Here is a 20,673-nt window from a genome sequence, read left to right as displayed (position 1 = left end):
TTTCGTAATGTTTATCTTCTTACAGTAACGCTAGTGTAAGACATGCCAAAGTTGCAGTTTACATCCCAAAGGCGGAAAGAGACAAGATATATCCAGCTGAGGTAATTATTCTTCAACAAACAAAGATTATTATCGGCAATGAAAGCTCCCAGTGTCGCTCTAAGTGTCTATAAATATGCAGTTGATTTGATTTTTTATTTCGGAGACTTTCAACCTGCGGTCGGTTCGTTTCTTTCTATAAATAGTACATTCTTTGTTCTTTGCCTTCTACATAATAAAGAATTGCTATTTAGTTAGGTACTGTTCCATAAAATTTTTTTAAATTTTGTACCACCGGAAGAGTGAAAAAAATTGAAAAAAATTGAAAAAAATATCGAAAGGCAAGAGCATACGACACTAAAATCGATAATAAAATAAATTCCATCACCCACAACACAATCTGCTACAGCGCTTTTGTACATGCAACAAAGCATAACACTTACCTTTGTGAGCACAGATGGCCTCTTTCCTTCAACGTTTAACCGCCGAAGCCAGGTGTTCTTGTGAATCTCTCGAAAAAGGGCTCCTCCACTGGCACGTGGTTCCATCTTTCATGCGATGCTGCTACGGTACGGTGTTTACGCGGCACAGTCGTGTAGCAGCTTAACTTTCAACCCTGACAGCTGGCAAGGAAACCACCACTCTGAGGCTGTTCTAACAAACGCAGATTTCAAATCGTCGAACTTTCGTTTCCCTGGTTTACAAAAGTGCCCTAGACGCATATCGCTTTAATGGAACTATTTCACTTTCACAATTGGATTCATGCATCATTTTATTTTCACAAGATTGAATCCTTTTTGGCATCACTTGCGCTACATAACAATCGTTCAATTTTTCTGTGCTTAGATACAATTTTGCAACTGCACCATAACAAGGATAAACATGTGATCTAAGCGTTGGATTTCGACTAAATGAAACACTTAAAGCGATCACTGAGCAGAGCGAATTCGAAACCGGCTGAGCAGGGGGTGATCGAACTTCACTTTTGGCCATCCACACATCCGTTGATTCATCCAACACTTTATTTGCTTTTCTGTATGTTCACTTTGAGCTCTGCGCTTATTTCGCGTTCAACAACTTGACTTGTCTTCCTAGCAACTCACAACCGCCGTTGCATGGGCACAGACGCATACCTATATTTTTTTATTTAGCGACAAGCGTTAAGCCACGATTTACACTTTGCATTGCATGGGGGTTCAGATACAAAATGGAACACTGAATACTCGCACTAATCAATTATTGGGCAGCGTTTCTACCAATCCGATCCTCGGCTTTTCTAAACCTTCGTTCTGGAAAACAGCCTTTTTAAATTTCTTTAATTTCATCACCAGAAGAGGAGTCCAGCTGAGCGGTACACAATTCGGTTCAATTAATACATAAGTTAACAGTTATTGTACCTGGTGCGCAATAAGTGTTCTCTTTGTATTGCAGCGGTTATGTAGAACAAGTTTTTGACTTAAAAAAAAAAAGTTCCTTTTTGAATTACATAGTTTCTGATGTGTATAGCATTGTTTACGGAATTTAGGACAGTTCGCAGAATATAAGGTAAATTTACTGAGAATGGCCAAAACAACAAAAGAAAGTAAATCGAAACAGTGATAAAACTTAACACAGTATTCCATGTATTTCCAAAATTAAAAAAAAAAAGTGTAATTAATCGATAGTAACCGATAAAATAATTGTTTTGGAAATCGTAAGACCTTCAACCTCTATTATCTATTTTCGAATCCGTCAACGATTCAATAATGAATGGTACTAGAACATTCAATATTGAATGCATCTTGTGCTAATTGCTCCAGTTATCGTAACAAAAAAAAAATTTAAGCCTAAATCTAAACAGCAGATAAATAAAAGGTGAATTTACATCATTGATATCGGGCCATCAGATCATGTGGAATACGATTCAAAATCATTCGATTATTAGTTATGATTTACTTTCAATCTAAATAAATTGTTCTCACTTCGTGCACGCATTCTTTGGTTTATTTGGGCAGAACACAGTAGGTATTTGCTTAGTTTATCACTGTTGATACCAACCAGCACATCACACAATAATACCTCAAATAACACTTATAAGTACGAACGTATGTATAAAACTCGGGCTCGGCTTATACTTAAAATCAATTTCACATTCTGACACTTTAGCAGAGGTATTTACGGATACCTATAAATAATACTGCCCGTCATTTGAGTGCAAATCATACAGCAATTACGAGTCTATCTATAATGAGGTGTGCATAAAATTAAAAACACTACAAAATCAAAATGAAGAAATCACAAAAATGTCACTGAAACTCTCTACACGACAGAGCAGCACAAAAATGAGTGCAATTTTATACTCGGTTTTCTCCCCAATTCAACGACTGGTCTTTTCTGCTTTGCTCAACATAATCTCCAGCTCCAGCATTTATTGCATGCATATTTCCGCTGCCCAGAAGGGCAATGCGAAAGGCAAAGAAATAAGTTAGTATTAGTGCAAAAATGGATTTCTCCTACAGTGAAAACTACTGAAATAGGTTTCACATTAAATTTTTTCACTCAAAAATGTATGTGAACTTACAAAATCACACATTGAACAGGTTTCCGTTAACATATGACTGATTTTATTTCAATATAAGCACTAATGTACACAGCAGCACAATTTGAAAGGGGAGCATTTTGCAAAAGGTCTAGGTTTCATTCAACGGGAACTCAGACACACAGCCACACGACGCTTAACAAAAACGAAAGCACAAACCGAAACGAACTGCTGTCCTGTTAGCGAACTACTGCTATAGAGTTACTGGTTGATGGCTCGCACTCGCTCTGGCACTGGCAGTCTCCTCGACTGTTATTGGCCTTGCCAGCGTTGCTGATATTGTTCAGGGTTTTGCGTGAGAAAAAAAGAAAGGGAAGTATTTTTGCTTTTGTCAACACTCACGCGTTGACAGTTCGGCACGAGATTTCCTGTAAGTGCGAGCAGCCTACGAAATCTCTTTCAACGCTGGCAAGGCCAATAGGTGTTGTTGACTTGGGTGTGTGGGTGGAAGTGGGTGGTAATTTTCTTTTTTCACGATATCAGATCTGTCAAAAGCTTCACAGCGAGATTCAGAGTTATAGCACAAAAAGAGAACTTCGATGACTTTTGCTGATACCGTGGACCCCCGTTCGTTTGACCGTTTTTAATCTGAACACTTTTTAATTTGAACCCCGTTAATTTGCACGACGTGCAAACTAAAAATGGTTCAAATGTCATTCTCAATATAACATCATTTGCTAATGCGGACAGTGCACATAAACACGATTTGCTTGTACTGATCTAGCGTGTTTAATCTGTATCACATTGCGGTTATGGTAGAAATCAGATTGGAAAATGAAATATTCACTGCTTGCAACCGCCAACTGAATCAAACCACCAAAACAATAACAAAGAGCAGGGCAGCCAGTTCGCACAAACTTCAGCATATTTAGGGTTACTAGTTGTTCAAATTAAAAACTAACCCCGTTAGTTTGCATGAGGAATCGTTCAAACGAACGGGGGTCCACTGTACACCGATACACGTTCGTAAAATATACCTCACTTGCACAGAAAGTTGAACAACTCATAGCGTTTTTGTTTTTAACCTGGGCCTGAACCTGGGTTTATTCCAACCACCCCATCGACAGGCAACCATGCTTTTGCAGGCAACATCTCAGCGTGAGCGAAAATGAAATAGCACCCAGGTAACCAATAAGCATTAAAATAAGCAGTAAATCAGTCGTTTATTAGCATCCCTGGCGTTTTATACTGCAGGTTGTTGTTTATCAGCTTTTTGACTGCATAACTGTTGTAAATTGGCATCCAAAATTCTATTTAAATTCTTCTTGTTGGTAACTAGCTGCAAATAAGCATTGTCAGCACTATAAGAGGGCTAGCAGTAAAGTAGCCGCATATTTTGCCAAAATAGCATTTAAGTAGCGTTTAAGGCAACTTAAATGCTTATTGGCTTGCTTTTAAATTGCATTGGAAATGCTTATTGGTTACCTGGGCATTTCATCACTTCGTTTCACTCGACTACCAGCAACTTGATTTGGGCCCGCTGTCAAATTTTGAGCCCAGGATTAGGATATGCTGTCGCTGACGTTCACTGCAGCTCGATACCGTGTACCCCCGTTGGTATGACCTTCTTTAATCTGAACATTTTTAATCTGTACCCCGGTGGTAAGAATGCGTTCACATTAAAAACCGATCAAGCGTCACACACAATTGACGTTAAAGTTGACCGGTAAATTAAAAAAAAGCAAAAATTTTTAATGCGTTTCCTCTTGCTCAGGAGCTTTGGCAATTGTAGTATCCGTCAGTGTTAGTCACTGTTAACCGAACCTTTCGGACGACAGAGCAACAACAACCGATAAAGTCTACGTTCGTCCAAAAACTGACTTTTTGCTTAGAGCATAATATAACATGCCCCAGTATGCGTAAGTCTCATATTGAACGATTTCTTGATTTCTCTCTGTTTCCCTCATAGTTCGTACGATGAATTCTCGCAACACAAGCGAGAGACTTTCAGTTACACTGAAGCAAATAATTCTGTTTTTCATATTCATATTAGTGTATAGAGATGTCGACGGGGTGAGTCCAACCGACCACTAAATAAACAAACATTTTTGCGAGCATAAACAAACGTTTTCGGGTTGTCAGTGTATTGCTTATTGCGAGGTTCAAACTGTGAAAAAACTCAGTGCGAACCCGTCCTTTAAAAAGTACAACCCAGAGCGAAATTAAATCACTTCCTGCATAAATATTCAATATGTCAGCGGTTCCCAAATGGGGGTTCGCGAACCCCCAGGGGTTCGCCAAAACTTTAGTTCGCTGCAGAATAGTATAGGGAAATCCGTCAGGGGGTACGCGAACCGAAAAAAGGTTGGGAACCGCTGCAATATGTGATAGATATTGATATATTTTAAATGTGTCCACCTCATCATAGCAACTCTTGCCACATACTGTTATGGGACTTGACAGCTCAAGATCGATATGAAAAAGGTGGAAACTTTCGTAAAATATTCATCAATACCGGTAAATATATTTAGCACCCGGGTAAAAGTATGTAAATATGCATAAATATATTTAATATATTTAATAAATTTGAAGTGATTCGCCCTGTGAGCGGAACTAAGTTCAACCTTAGTGAAAAAACAAACGTTATGACAGCCGTTCGATTGGAACGAATGCTTGCGGTTACTTGGGATATAATCTGCTTAGTGCGCTGGCTCGCCCTAAATCACCCATTTTTACGTAAAATTTGGCGACCGTATGCTTGTGCATCGATCGTGTGGTGTGCTGTCGGTGCTGTCAGTCTCTCTCAGTATCCTCATGCACGAATTGGCCTTGCCAGCGTTGCTGATATTGTTCAGGGTTTTGCGTGAGAAAAAAAGAAAGGGAAGTATTTTTGCTTTTGTCAACACTCACGCGTTGACAGTTCGGCACGAGATTTCCTGTAAGTGCGAGCAGCCTACGAAATCTCTTTCAACGCTGGCAAGGCCAATGTGGCCTTTTTCTATTTATATGATTTATATAAATATCTACGTAAATAAATATATTTTGCAGTTGATTAAATGTGTGGCTTCATAGCTGTAGATATCCAGAAAATTTAATTAAGTTAGTAGAAGCGACGTGCTCAGTTTTAGCAATGGCAAACGATAGCGACAAAAAGTCTGCTCCGGGAAACGGTGGTCCTGCTTTATCAGAAACATGCAGCAAGCTGAAGATCCTTGCATTGCACGGTTACCGGCAGAACGGCGACGCTTTTAGATCGAAGCTGGGTTCATTCAGAAAATTTATCAACAAATATGCCGAGTTAGTTTTTGTAACGGCTCCGCACGTAGCTCCGCCGTTGCCTGACTGTGAGCCTGGTACTATGCCGGATCCTGCTCAGCGAAGCTGGTGGTTCAACAAAGAAGACGGTTCATTTAAGGGAACCAACAAAAACGGGCCAGCGATTGGTTTCGAGGAGAGTTTAAAATTGGTAGAAAAAACATGGAAGACAGAACAGTGCTGTGGACTATTAGGATTCTCGCAAGGAGCCTGTTTTGCCGGATTGTTGTGTGATTTAAGTGCTCGGGGGATGACCTGCATCAAACCTGAGTTTGCAGTTTTATCGTCCGGTTTTCGCTCCGGAAGTCTGGTACATCTTAACTTTTACGAAAATAAAGTACAGATTCCTTCCTTGCATATTTTTGGGGAAACAGACGAGATTATACCCAAAGGTAAACGAGAAATGTTAACTACGCTTTTATTAATATCTAATAAATTTACTGTTTTCAGCTTTGAGTATTGCACTGACGGAAACCTTTGTCGACCCGCAGATTTTGATGCATACCGGAGGTCATTTTTTGCCAGCACAGGCGGCTCAGAAGACTACCTATCTGGATTTCTTCCGAGATCGTCTACAGTATCATCTAGAAGCGAAAGAAATTGAAAATGCCTCTCTAGCAAACAGCATACTGATAGATGGAGATAACGCTGGGGTTGCTGCTAATGACGATGACGATTCGGATTGATCTAAAAAATACCACGTCCCAATCGAGCACTAATTTATTAAATTCTCAATTTAATTACAAATGTAGAAAATAAACATACACAAAACGATAACTGTTTGCTGAAAAGTGCGGTTGCCTTATTGCTGTACAATATGTGCTCCAAAATTCAAACGTCCCTTTAACGCGATAGATGCTGATGCTGTTATATTCCATGGCCCTAATTTTTTGAACGTCGAAAATTCTACCACATAAATTTACCATAAAAGCGTAACTAAACTGTGGAACAGCAGAAGCCATAGCGACGGTATGAGCATAGATAAAGTTGGTGTGTACGTGTAGGTGTGTGTGTGTCGAGGTACGAATTATGATCATATAGGAGCTGAGCTATGTGAAAAACTTTGCGGATATATTAATAGCGAAATAAAATCAAAATTCTCGATTAGGCGAGCTGATCCTGTCCGTTTGCCGAATCCTGGTTCTTCATAACGTCTGGTAGGTCTGGTGGCAGGGAGTAGGGTGTCATTTCTAGCACTTCAAAGTCGCCTCCGTTATCCCGTACGGCCAACCCAAGCTGGGCAGGACATTGCGCCTTTGCTGTGGCAACCGTGATTCCACAGTCCTGCAGCGTTCGGTCGTCTTCCATGAGCTGGTTATCCTTGTTGTAGAGACGCTGGTCTCTGGGAGGCACTTTCAAGATTCCCTCGATCATTCGTTTTAGCTCGAATACAGGCGTTGTTTCTTTGGCATCGGTGAAGATAGTAGTCTTCTTTCGTCTGATCATCATAAAGACATCCTGAGGAAAATAATTTTGATCATATTTAACATTCTAACGCAGGACACTAAAACATTGTGGTTCTGAAGTCAATGAACGCGAATTATTTGTACATGTTAAACGGTAGGCTGTATCGGCAGTATTATTTTTTAGCAAGTTGATGGACTATAGTGTCAAATGTTCGACCAAATGAACGTTAATCTTTGAATCAAGAGGACTAAAGCTGCTCAGGCTCGTGGTCATGGTCCTAGCGACCATCGTCTTCTATGCAGTAGCCTATTTTATCCTAGATTGTTCATTACCAGTCTAGTTTTTACCGATATATGCGATTCCCATTCACTTAAAAGATTGACAGAAACCAAAACCAAAAAAAACTGACTCTCTTCATCCCCCCCACCCCCCACCCACCCGGAGTACGCCATCTAAGGCTGATGTACCAAGCCCAGGGTCAGTTCCGACATTATTAACACAAACAAGTAAATGTTACACCATTTACATTCTCATTTTTGTTATCCTACTTTTTGCACTTTACTGGACACCGCAGTTCAAAAGTGCGGCTACTTAGTTACAAAAAATGCGACATAGTGAAATCGCTACACTAAGATAGAGAAAGATCAACAACCATCATGTCATGGATTGATCCAGGTTCAGCTGCAAGGCACAATATTTGTTAACAAATTATTTCTCTTTGACACTTAATTAGATTAATTAGGTAAATACGAATTCTATTCAGCCTCGATTCCACATTCTTGATCAAACCAATTTTGATCAGATTTCCTGTTCTGAATTTCGACCAAAACAGGCATATTACTGTCCCATTCTTCACATGCTGTAACAGTCATTTCAAATTTAGTGTTGGTTGGGAATGTCTCCGTGTTCGTCCAGTCAAGTGACGCTATTTAAAAGAAAAGGGGGGACTGGCACTTAGAAAATACTTGTTGGTCCAAGAGATACTCCTGTTGCAATTTAATATTTGCGAATGCCGATCATATATTCTGCTAGAGTGTTCAGGCAAAATTTGCGTGGCGATAATTTTTGTGGGCTTTTCTTCAGAACCATGTGTTTGTTTGTGGTTAAAGTGAACAGTGTCAAATGAAATCAGGAAAAAGATTCTGATCAGATTGTAGGATCAAGGTGTATTTGCATGACATCGCATATACATAGATAGTTATCGCCAGCAGAAACAGAAATAAATTCTGCAGAGCAATTTTAGCCCCAGGAGTAACTACTATTAATATCATGAAAACAATTAGACAGAAAAATAGAAAATTTGGTAGGTGCCCATTTCGGTGACGCTGTTACCGCCAGGGCACGCAATGATGTAGTAGGACGAAGCATGGCAGGTTCCGAGTTATGTCAGAGAAAGGGTCGCGTTAAAGTCACTAGGTTATAAAATTTAAATTGTTGCTGCTCCCATGACAAATCAGAAAATTAAAAAGAAGCAAATACAAGGAGCCTGTAATAGATTGAATCACGTCATTTGCATCATCAACAGTTAGCTAAATCACGTGATTACAATAAACAAAATGACTCTTGAACAATGTCAAGCAGTGAACGCTTTCATAAAATTTCTATCAAATGAGATGTATGAAGTTTGTACTTTTTATCCTTAAATAAAAAAAATAGTAACTGTTATGACTCGTGAAGTTGGACGTTCTTACATCACTCGCGTTGTCAGTGAGCTTCGACCAAAAACAAACAATTCATACGTGTACTACCAACTACTGATTACGACCCGGTCGAAGCAAGGGTACATCAAACAGCATCGGAAGGCTAGAGCAACACCCATAATCCTTGCCAATGATTAACTTTCGAAGAAACGGAACGCGTTCCAGTGCGTGCCGCTCAAAGTTCACTTGTCATCGTCACCAAGAGTTTTATCAGTTGCTTTGATTATTGGTTCGTTCGAAAGCCGAAATATTCAGAATAGACTACCCCTGCTTGTTTATCAATGAGGCAAGCGGCATGCACATTTCCCAGATTTCATATAAAGGCAGAAAAATCATTGTGCTTACCATTTTTTTTTGTTTCGAAAAAAGGTCACCGTTCTTGTGCAAAACTTAAGCCGGTCAAGGGACCTCCTGAATGATTAGTATCAGCCGATGCGATTTTTTCTACGCGATGCTTCCACGGTGTGCTATCGGTTTATCTGCAATTCACCTTGACAGATTCAGCTGCGTTGTTCGAAAACAAAAGTTTCTGCTGCAACAATAATCGGCACCAATGAATATCGGAATAATGTTCAATTTACTCTTGCTTTCACCTTCGATTCGATGATCTTTCGCTGATACGTTGACCACTTTTACGTCCAGCCTAAACTAAATGTACCACTGACTGGCTGCCGCTGTGACTCTCGTATAGTCTCGTCGACGGTGTTATTTTTTCCAGGCTTTGATCTGAGAAAAACAGAGATAGAAATATTTTTTTTTACTTTATACTGCTAATATTGACATACTCTTACGGCATTACTCGTAAGTGCGAGTGCAAACCATAGATTCGACACCAAGCCGTCAACGTCAATTTTCGGAATAATAGATCATTGCACGACACGCGAGCTAAACCTCTCTTTTTTGACAACAGTGGGTGGTTTTTTCTTATATGCAATAAACCTTTGCACGGTGCCTAACCTCAACTCTGGTTTGACGTTTTTGTGTGTTTTGTTTTGATTCCCTTTGTAACCTAATTTTATTGCTAGTGGGTTTATGACTTGTAATTGGTACCACTTGTTTGCGGAAACCGGAAATACCCGACTTTTCTGAAGCAGGAAAATGATAACAGTTCTGTACAACATATATTTTTGCCCTTTTTGCAGTTTTTTGCTTCTGAGTCTTACGAATAAGTAATCAAAACAAACCCCACAACACTGTCAAACCTGGGAGGAAAAAAACGCACTGACATCTGCGTGCAATGCTTTATAGAAATCCTATAGAAATAGAAATACTCAGAGGTGAGAGATACGCGGAAGCAGCCATCTTGGGTTGGGAGCCAGTCGACCAGCGAGAATTGTCAAAAGGGAGCCAATCGAACACGCACACTGTTTGCTTAAGTGTTTGATTAACAAGTATGAAGTATTCCACCACGCACACATATAAAGATTTTTTGACATTAGCTGTGGACCTCGCTGAAGATGTTTGCAGTAGGAATAATATCAAGAACATCAAATTCCAAACTCCCGGATCCTCTCCTCCACTCTTTGCTCCCCTCTCACTCCTACATAAACGATCCGCAGCTAATGTCATTCTCGTTAGTGACGAAACCGCAAACGACATCGCTCTCATGTTGCTAAATGCACAGTCCTGCTTCGGGCGAAAAAGGGCTGCGCGTATAACTACAGCAAGAAATGTCGCGTCGCGTCGCATGTCGCTTGCACTAGAGATGGGCGAACGGCTCACAAGGAGTTCAAATGAACCGGTTCACAAAAAAGAACGTTCAAACGAACGGCTCTTGAAAAAGATCCACGGTTCCTCAAACGCACCCGAAGGCCACACGAAGTTTTGTTCGGGAATCGTAATTTATCGAACTGTCAACCTGCCGAACAACGAACTGTGAGCCATGAGCCGCTCATTTGAACCGGTTCGCAGCAGCAAATGAACGGTTCGGAGCCGCTCACACAAAAGAGCCGTTTTGCCCACCTCTCTTGCACTCTGGCGGTACCCTTAAGGCCCCCATAGACGTACGTACATGTTGGCCGAAAATGTTGGTGAATTCATGTTCGTCCAACACGCTCGCTTGTGTGTGAGTGCTACGAACCAAACTGGCAGAAGAAAATGTTCGGCTCGGCGCTCGGTCGGAATGAACCTCCAACATTTTGTTCATTTCCAACCCAACATATGCGTACGTGTATCCAGCTTTTTACGCGCTATAATGGCGGACGCTATAAATTGTGTTCGTAATATTCGAACAATCTTTTTGACAACTCTGCATCCATCAAAACTGGGTACTCTTCTCCTGTACGGCAGTGTTGCTCTTTCTTTCGTTTACGCAAAAGAAGGAGAGCAATAGTTTAGTTTACATTTCGCACATTATTGCTCTCCTTCTTTGGCGTAGACGAAAGAAAGAGCACGGTAGTGTTGCAAGAGAAAAGTGCCAGATTTGATGTATGCAGAGTTGTCAAAAAGATTGTTTGCATATTACGAACACAATTTATAGCGGCCATCATTATAGCGCGTAAAAAGCTGGATAAGGTTTTGCAAGGTGACGTCACGAATGAACGCAATTCATCCATTTGACATTCACTCGTGGTTTGTTTACTATTTGTTAGGCAAACACAATATGCATAAACTTAAGTTAAACGTTTTAAAAGCGTATTGTCCAGCAGTGTCGCCCTCTAAACAACTCGGAATGGCAGTTTTTGTGCTTTTCTGACCTGCCGCAGACGCCCTTAACAATATTCACTTTAATCATTTTGACCCGCATTCTAAGTCGATGTAAACAAACCACTAATAGACGTCAAAAAAGCGAGGTTATGCTCGCCCGTGCAAAACCTTATGGGGGCCTTTAGAGTAAACGCGACAGCGACGCGAGGCGACTTCGTTCACATTCGTTTAAATACGCAACACATTTTCGCCGGAAGCAGCGCGTATTTAAACGAATGTGAGCGAAGTCGTGTCGCGTCGCTGTCGCGTTTAGGCCCCGTAGAGAGTAAACGCGACAGCGACGCGATACGACTTCGCTCTCATGTTGCTAAATGCACAGTCCTGCTTCGGGCAAAAAAGGGTTGCGCGTATAACTCAGAGCTGCCACAAATACAGATATTTGTGCATGCATAAATTTGGGACCCATCAATTATTTCAGTTGCTGTGATTTCTGGCTCTACTAGTGTTCCTGTATTTTAAAGCACTCCATAAACTATTTATGTTATTTAAAAGATAACATCGAGAAAACAAAATACTTCGGAGAAAACGGTAGGGTCCCAAATTTATGCATGCACAAATATCTGTATTTATGGCAGCTCTGGTATAACTAGAGCAAGAAATGTCGTGTCGCGTCGCATGTCGCTTGCACTCTGGCGGTACCCTAACGCGTGCCAATGCCAGTGATGTCGGTTACGCACCAAATATATGGAAGATGACAACCTTGCCATTCCGTTGCCTAAAACGCCGAAAAATACCGACCGTGCTTTGTGAACGACGTCTTAAGAGTTTTACTGGCAACTCTCTTAGTGATGATTATTATGTGATGGCAACCCAAAGCATTGTCAAAATAAAGAACGAAGAAGCAAAAGGGAATATTAAATGCAATACAGAAGAAAAAAGGGTGTTCATGTTCGCGAGTTCGTCGAACAGCAGAGAAGTGAAGTGAAGAAAATTTGGTCCTCCAGCTTTGCAAGATAGGAAAAGTCGTACCATTGTGCAAAATCTTAGTGCAAACCCGTTTACTCGGCCATTTTTTCCGCAATAAGTTGTTTCCGCGCACATACTGGCACAGCAGGTCAGTTTTCATTTGAGCAGGTCATTCCGATCGTCGGTCGCGACACGACAAACGAAAAAAGCCATTGAATGTGTAAAAAAATAATCGCTGAATAAATTAGTGTGGGGCAAAAAGTGACAAAATATAGTAGAGAGGCGTAAAAGGAGGCCCTTTCTCTGCGTCCGGGTTTATCTTCTGCCGTTAAGGATTGCCAAGGAATAAACGAAAATACTGGTCTGCAGTTTGTGGGTGAGTTGGCTTTTTCTAGAACCAAATCTATTATCTGGGTTCCTCTATCCCTTTTCTCTATTCCGGACCATAGAATACCAGTTTCGAGGTCTCCCTTCAATTACGTTAGAGCGAAAAGTACAAACACAGTGCGACTTGCACCAATACTCCCCAGGCCAAAAAATAGCTATGTATGTACATCGCGGTGATGTATTGCATAAAGGGTTACTGGGAACTGGAATTTGTTTTGAATCATTATTAGACCTCGACTATTCATTATTTTGCAATCGCGCTTCGATTACGATGTATACTGCAATAGTGTATGTAGAATGGACCTTTGATCTTAGTGTATAAGAATAATTTGGGGTATAACTTCGTAAATAGAACAGAATACTAAAACCAAATTATCTTACAGTACAAAGGGATTTTTATTCTCGGAGGGCAGAACGCTCTTTACCTTTTTGTAAAACGTAATAATTGCTAAAAACAAAATTTTCCTTTTATTTTCATTTGCATATGAACATACTTTAAACAATCAGATATGTCATACACGCTATTGTACAATAAATTAATTTATTTGACCAGATTTTTTAAAAATTTAGGTTTTAGGTTTGCTTTCTGCTAGAATAAGACAAAATTCTTATTACACTCTGAAATAAATTTACCTGTAAATAGATTCGATCAAACTTGGGTAAAATTACTCCAAATAGCCTTTGTTAAAAACTCAGATATTGAATAGTTAGGTCAAAAGTAAAATATCGGAAGTTTTCTCTTCACTTACTTCAAACTAAGAATGGACAACCTAAATATTGACATATGAATGGAATAACTGTTCGTCTGGCTGGAATCCTAACTACAACAACAGCGTTGAAAGAATTGAATCCGTTCAGCGTCGATTTCTGAGATTTGCTTTGGAGAAACCCGTTCCGTCTTCCCAGCTATGAAAGCCGCTATCAACTGATCGATCTAGAAGCTCTCCAGGTTCGTAGGGCTACCTCCAGAGCACGGTTTATTGCGGACAGCATTCGGGTGAGAAATGATTGCCCCGCGCTGTTGGGACACATTAACATAAATGTTCAACCATGAGTGAAGATATCATTTTACTCACTTGATTCGACTTGACTAATTATATGTTAACTCTCAGATGTTAACCAGACAATCATTGGGGCTAAATTGAACCTGTTGATTAAATAATTAAGAAAAAATAACGCAACAGATATCTTATCTAAATTGAAATTTACTGAAACCGCGTATCACAAAAAACATGTAGGGAGAAGTACTGTATGGCCGGACAGATCTCTATGCCCGGACACTAGCGATTTCTGAAAAACAAGGAATGATAAAATTATTTGGAAAGAATAAGACAATAGTACCTTAAAGTACTATTGTTCCATGAGCGTGAGTTTCGTCCGCCTTTTTATTTCACGATTCGCATTATTTTTACATGTCACTAACGTAGCAAGGTAAAAAAATTAGTTTGTTGACCACTTCCAAAGTATCACCATCTATCACCACCGCAGTTCCAACACCCGAAGGGCTATCACGTTCTCTACCAGCCACTTATGTACGCCTATTTCACAGCTCTTCGGTTAACACCAATGATATCGATGTCATCCGCAAACCCTAAAAGCATGTGAAATTTCATGATCATGGTACCGCTCCTCTGCACGCCTGACCTTCGTATAGCACCTTTCAATGCAATGTTGAACACCAAATTCGATGACCCGTCAGCTTGTTTCAAACCATCTAACGTCACGAACGAGTCCGATGTTTCACCCGCTATTCTGGCACTCGGTTTTGAACCATCAAGGGTAGCACTATCAGCACAGAACAGAAGTGGAAGTCCGAACGATTCGACGACCAAAACTGGTAACAGAGTCTTTTTTGTTTTTATTTTTCTTCGGGAAGGTTTTCGCATAGAAGCGAATAACAGCAATATAAGCAGAACGCTCGCTGCGAATCGCATAGCAGCTTTCACATGCTTTCGTGTGCATTCGTATGCGCTCGTGTGTTTTCGTGGAAAAAAGTGACTCGCTACCGCCAGGTTCGCTAGTATCTGTAGAAAGTAGCAAGTACGTGTTTGGATTTCTACTTCCACTTCTGTTCTGTGCTATCAGCCTAGTTAGTTTTGTCGGAAAATCATGTTGAAGCATAATCCGCCACAGGTCATATCGTTTAACAGAATCGTACGCTACCTTGAAGTCTATAAATAAATGGTGCGCCTTCAAGTTGAATTCTCGGAATTTATGGAGGATTTGTCGCAATGTGAACATTTGGTTAATCGTGGCGCGTCCCTCTCGAAACCCACACTGGTATTCACTACACTAACAAAGCTTTCCCGCAACAGCCTCCATCTATGAATCAGGTTGCGGAAGAGAATGTTGTATGCAGATTTGAGAAAAGTAGTGCCCCGATAATTGCTGCAGTCGAGTCGGTGGTCCTATTTCTAAATAGGGCATATATGAGATCTTCCAACTAGTTCGTAGGTAGTTCTTCCTCGTCAAAACCTTTATTATAACCTGATGGATTGCACAATATAGCCGTTCGGTTCCGCCTTTCAAAATTTCGGCTGGGATGCTGTCCTTTCCAGCTCTCTAGCTGCTTTTTTAACCTTCTCCAAAGTTTCCCACTTTCCAAAGGCGAATCCACTACTTGTTCGTCATCCTCAATCGTTATTCTGTTGTTGTTGACAGCTTCAGCCCGTTTACTATTCAACAGTTCAGTACATCGATACGTTTCCAACGCCTGGCCCCCTCCGATCTTTCGGTAATCAAACTCCCCTCCTTGTCGTTGCCCATAACAGGAGTTGGCACGGTCCGATTCCTGATTCCGTTGATATATCGTGTCTTATCGTGTCGTTTCTTATATCGTGTCTCTCCATGCCTCCGCAAGAACGCGATCCCAGTGCTGGCGTTTCTTATGACGGTGAAGTCTTTATGTTAAGTCCTGGTCCACTCTTTATATGTCTTTTCAAAAGATCATCGAACGCCTCTTTCACATCATCGGATTTGTCGCTCGTCGGTGCGTACACATTCATCAGACTGTAGTTAAATAATTTCTCCTTAATGCTCAACACGCATAAACGGTCATTGGTGGGCTTCCACGTAATGACACTTCTTTTGTTTTCCATGCAATACGAATCCGCCTCCATACTATGCTTTATTGCCACCACTGTAGTAGATGTATAGGACTGTAGTAGATGCGTATTAGACGCAATAGGATCATCTACTACAAATCTCTTGCAAGGATACCCGCGCGTGCCGGTTCAACTTGTCCTTTTTTCGTTCGCCTAGGTCCATACCGATTATTTTCGACTATTCGTAGTATGAATTTTTCAAGTACGCCGCCTTATTAAGGCCGGAGTCTTTGGTATAGCATCTTTGATCATCACTTCCTGTTGTACGCCGCCCCCAACCTGGGATAAAACCGCGTACTTGGTAAGAAAACGACGTTCCGTGCAGTGGGATAATCGTCATGAGCCGCCCATAACCTGGAGACAGGCACTGACGGCTGGCAAGTCTATTACTTTAGCCTGCTTCCTTGTCGGTTTGTGATATTACCTTCCACCGAGGTTGGTTTCTAAATCTCCACTAAGGTTGCTCGTATTCCGGCTGGTATCACGTCGAGCTAGGGATAGGAGTTGCTGGATACCTTCATATACGCGTGGCACTGATGGTACACGGTATCCAGCCATTTACCGGCCCGTGGACCATAACTTTATACATTTAAAAGCCAGATGGCGTCTATTTGTGCTAAACTGGTAACTTTTAACCCCTCTAAATGGTCATATCAGTTTTCCTACTGGAGTTATTCACGCTATTCAGACTCGAAGGGATGTTCAGAATGCGTAATTGGTTTCCACAAAGGGATGTTTTTATATCAGTACTATATCATACCGCCTACAGGAAAGCGATTGGTGATCATCTCATATAGCTGAGGTCATATGGCTTATTACCGATTCCGGACAAGTTTGTTTGAAATCCGTTCCCGGTGTGAATCAAAGAAGACATTTTAAATAACCTTGTCGCGGTCCCCCAAAAAACATCGGCATAACTCCGGGATTTAATAACGAAGTGAATTTAGAAAAAATTTAAGAAACTTCCTAAATTTGGAGAAAAAAAATTGAAAAACAAAATAAGTGATAAACAACTATCAACTGCTTTCAGTATAGATCGCTATGTCTTTTATGTTATCTTCTCGCTCCTGTCAAGCCTCTCAAAGATAAGCATATTTTTTATGTTAAGTTTGATGTTACAAGCCTCCCGGTTGAAGTACGATACTGGTCTAAAGTAGAGATGCCAATACCGGGAGTTATTTTGAAAACCGGTTTTTCGGTATTGATAAATGCAATACCGGTAAAACCGGTAAAAGTTAACTCTTGAAAACTATATATAAAAATCAAATGATTTGAATAAGATCCTTCCATAATCAACGATACTTAATTTTTGTCGCATAGTAAATTGACTAGTTCATTAAAAAATAATATTTAACAATGCGAAAAGAATTTACCGTATCATCTTTTAAACGAGAACAAATTTCAATGAAAAACTTCCGGAGGCAGAGAATCTTCATTCGGTGACCACAGAGAAAAAAAGAACAATTCCTAGTGATAAATTAGAAATGTAGCGTAGGAAAACCCTTGTTCACGAGCTTTTAATAAGCTGCTTAGATACTGACATTTATGATAAATTATAACTGAAGTTTCAGTTGATTTGGTTCCTCTGCCTGCTCGGTTTCTGAGTTTTTTCCATTGACTAAAATAATAAAACCTTGCAGAATTTTATTATTGAAACATCCTTGATGTCTTGAAGAATATTATAAAGTCATTGCAAATAGTGCGGCTAATTATAAAACGAATAAATATACGAACTCTCTCTGAAATCCTACCAATACAGTAACTAGCAGTTATGCGATACAGGGGGGGCCCAACGTGCACGATGGCTCGACCAGGTCGAAAGCGATTTGCGACTTCTGAGACGACTAGGAAATTGGCGACGAGTGGCCCAAGACCGAGTTGAATGGAGACGAGTGCTTGAAACAGCACGAGCCACCCCGGCTCTATGCTGCTGAAGAAGAAGAAGCGATACTTGAAAGGTGTTCCGGGAGTAGTTTTAGAGTTCGTAGTTCGTAGAGTTTGCAATTGGTATAGCAATTCGACAGCAGCCAAGGCTGGTTCTAGCAAAACAACAATTTTTTATTTCTTCATGAATTTCTCATCGCTTAAGTAAAGCGTATCCTTGTTTCTCAGCAACGAAAACAGTTCTCTTCAACGACCCCATCCACACCAGCAACAGTGGAGCCAAACATGCAAGATGGCATGATCAGATCGATAGTGATTTGCAGCTTCTGAGACGACTGAGAAATTGGCGACTAGTAGCCCATGGAGTGGAACGAGTTGAATGGAGACAACTGTTTAAAAAGCATGAGGCACTCCGGTTCATGCTGACAGCGGTGAGGTATTTCAGGGTTTTCCCTTTGGAAGAACTACATAATTGAGTTATTATTTGTAGAACCTTAAGTTTCCCCGTGCTTTACAAGTTTTACCAGCGATTCAGGCTTCTTGAGTTGTTATTTGATCATGCAAAAAAATACCGAAAATACCAGTTTTTGGTCTTGGAAAAACCGGTAATTCGGTATTGGAAAATAGCCCGGTAATACCGGTAAAACCGGTTTCGGTAAAACCGGTATAGCATCCCTAGTCTAAAGTTAACCCAACATGTCTAACAAGAGTTAATAATACTATAACGACAACTGGCATAATTGCTGATTTCGCCCTCACATTGAACTTTCCAAAGTTTTATACCAATTGATCAATTCACTTTGCAGTAGCACTATTGCCTTTTTTTACAAATTTTCAAAAAATATTTTTTTTACCATAAAATAGTTATGATTTGATGTAGCTACATGTCTACATACTTTTTTATAGGTTTTTGGACGAGGTCTGCCTCGAAATTGACGGCCTTTGTCGGGTTCTCTGCTGAATATTGTTTTCGCTGGTTTCTCATCCGGTATTCTTGCCACGTGGCCAGCCTGTCGTGTTTTCTTCACACACAGTTGGTAATACAGACGATAATTTGTGGTCTAATTTTTAAATAGGTCCTATCTGCAAATGAGAGACTATCGTTGTGCCTCGGTCCAACGCTATGAAGCATCTGGTTTAAAGTGGGATAGATAAGGTAACCAACGTATTTCGGACCCCATCAGCAGCTGTACATAATTTGGAGCAAAACCAAATGGAAATGTCCACATTATGTATGCTGCTGATAGGGTCTAAAATAGGTTGGTCTGTGAGTAGAGTATCACAGATATTTGCCTATTTTCCAGTTTTGCTGTCAAAAGTGCTCCGGACTAAAGTGCCCGGAATACCCGGTACGGTCCAGCTCCGAATCTCTTCGTTCCGGTTATGGGTTATAGTCTGGTAGAAAACTCAAAATTCACCTGGTACGAAATCGATCACTAGTCGAAACAACTCCAATTTTATTTTTACAATTTACATGCTTTAAATGCTAATTGAAAAGTTCTACAAAAGGATCACTCAAAAAAATTCAAGATTTTTGGTTCGGAAGATGTGGTATTTTGAAAAATTGCAAGCAACCGGACAATTGTTTGTAAAATGTTTTGGTAGGATGTAATTTCAGCATATAGAGAACAAATTTGAATTTCTACAATAAATTTCAGTATTCGGGATACCTAGTTTCATATCGCTGATGGTCGATTTTCCAAATTTTGTCGGCCACTTCAGATTGAATGATTTATATATCTTGTTAGACACTGATATTGAGATCATTACTTGCTTCATTTAATTTGATTTTGAATAAGCGCTGAACTGTGGTCAAGAATATAGTTTAGGACTTGTTTTACTTTATGTGTGCAATAAAGCTGTCGTATAATTTTATGGGAAAAACACCTTTGTGAAAGACTAACATTAGCTCAAATCTATACCCCTTTTAGCGTGCTTTTTTATTTGTAAATTACACACTACTCCTGAGTAGATGAAGGTTAGTGTAAGTGATTGCATTCTACACATGTATGCTTACTAATGTATCATTCAGCTGCAAGAGACAAAAGAATGTAAACTAAAGTAGGTACCGTTTGAGATTAGCACTACTTAACACTAGAAGCAGTACAGCACACTATAAGAAGTCCGCACTGTGAGAGAAAAGCATCATACGTGTCGCCCTTACCTATGTGTTGCAAATGCTCTCACCTTTTAAATCGTCTCGGGTAACTGTATGAAGTAGATGAACTAACAGCGGGTGTTGTTACTTGATTCAACCGTTTATTCGATTGATTACACTCTCACAAGCGATCGACGGCAGCAGTGGAAAATAGTTATCGTACAATTCATATACACAAACATCAGCGGCGATGAAAACAGAACTACAGTACAGTATGAAAAGTGACACAAGCCTGCTGGCGCAGACTGAAAGTAGTTGCGTAGGTACTTGGTCTAAGAAATAGTGGAAAATTTTGTTACTTTTGTTCTCAAGCGACTATATGTACATATTCTGCAATCGCGTTGTTGGTTTGATTTGTCAAAAAGTTTTAGTTTTTATTGCCTCCCTGGAAATTATCTAATGCAGTGCTCTGCTGCCGTTTTAAAAAATATCACGGGAACTATGTGGGAAAAAGAGAATGAACTCATCGACTAGAAAAAAAATAACGAAAAGAAGTGTGATATAATCACAGAAGTTGGCACTTTCATAGAGTAAGTTTTCTTGCGTTGT

General features: G+C 40.2%; 4 protein-coding genes across 14 annotated transcripts in view; 2 read left to right on the top strand and 2 right to left on the bottom strand.

Moving 5' to 3' along the window:
• Positions 1 to 2,803, bottom strand: part of LOC128734338 (serine-rich adhesin for platelets) — a 38,680-nt gene extending 35,877 nt beyond the window's left edge. Inside the window, exons 1-2 of one of the 7 annotated variants that reach the window (XM_053828518.1) lie at positions 2,777 to 2,803; positions 483 to 1,328 (exon numbers count right to left, since the gene is read on the bottom strand). In XM_053828518.1, the coding sequence (XP_053684493.1) occupies positions 483 to 587 (105 nt within the window). In that variant the 5' untranslated portion in view covers positions 588 to 1,328; positions 2,777 to 2,803. The other 6 variants (XM_053828510.1, XM_053828484.1, XM_053828492.1 and 3 more) reach the window with 6 other exon arrangements.
• A 2,808-nt stretch (positions 2,804 to 5,611) lies between these two features.
• LOC128734461 (esterase AAEL000016) lies at positions 5,612 to 6,646 on the top strand. Its single transcript, XM_053828678.1, has 2 exons — positions 5,612 to 6,264; positions 6,323 to 6,646. Exons 1-2 carry the CDS (start codon positions 5,688 to 5,690, stop codon positions 6,556 to 6,558), a joined length of 813 nt encoding a protein of 270 aa, XP_053684653.1. The 5' UTR covers positions 5,612 to 5,687; the 3' UTR covers positions 6,559 to 6,646.
• On the bottom strand, positions 6,577 to 9,690 carry LOC128734495 (elongin-B). 2 transcript variants are annotated; one of them, XM_053828728.1, is made up of 3 exons: positions 9,573 to 9,690; positions 9,325 to 9,511; positions 6,577 to 7,330 (listed from the first exon to the last, which is right to left on the bottom strand). In XM_053828728.1, exons 2-3 carry the CDS (start codon positions 9,325 to 9,327, stop codon positions 6,977 to 6,979), a joined length of 357 nt encoding a protein of 118 aa, XP_053684703.1. In that variant the 5' UTR covers positions 9,328 to 9,511; positions 9,573 to 9,690; the 3' UTR covers positions 6,577 to 6,976. The 2 variants fall into 2 exon arrangements, with proteins under 2 accessions (XP_053684703.1, XP_053684712.1); XM_053828737.1 differs by having other exon boundaries at positions 9,325 to 9,508; positions 9,573 to 9,682.
• Positions 9,691 to 12,612: 2,922 nt separating this feature from the next.
• LOC128734312 (serine-rich adhesin for platelets) overlaps positions 12,613 to 20,673 on the top strand; it is a 46,158-nt gene continuing 38,097 nt past the window's right edge. The window contains exon 1 of one of the 4 annotated variants that reach the window (XM_053828462.1): positions 12,613 to 12,739. The gene's annotated coding sequence lies outside the window, so the exon portion shown is untranslated. Of the gene's footprint in view, positions 12,968 to 20,338; positions 20,384 to 20,450; positions 20,655 to 20,673 lie in introns of those variants that run through there. The other 3 variants (XM_053828445.1, XM_053828471.1, XM_053828453.1) reach the window with 3 other exon arrangements.

Source organism: Sabethes cyaneus, chromosome 1, assembly GCF_943734655.1.
Source record: "Sabethes cyaneus chromosome 1, idSabCyanKW18_F2, whole genome shotgun sequence".
Lineage (NCBI taxonomy): Eukaryota > Metazoa > Arthropoda > Insecta > Diptera > Culicidae > Sabethes > Sabethes cyaneus.
Note: the sequence above shows the minus strand (reverse complement) of the source record. Positions and strands in the feature narration are given on the sequence as shown.

What these genes read in the sequence shown, in the direction of transcription:
- LOC128734461 (XM_053828678.1), top strand. Translation starts at nt 5,688, where the DNA reads ATGGCAAACGATAGCGACAAAAAGTCTGCTCCGGGAAACGGTGGTCCT. An exon ending in AGACGAGATTATACCCAAAG is followed by an intron (nt 6,265 to 6,322) that starts GTAAACGAGAAA and finishes TACTGTTTTCAG; the next exon opens with CTTTGAGTATTGCACTGACG.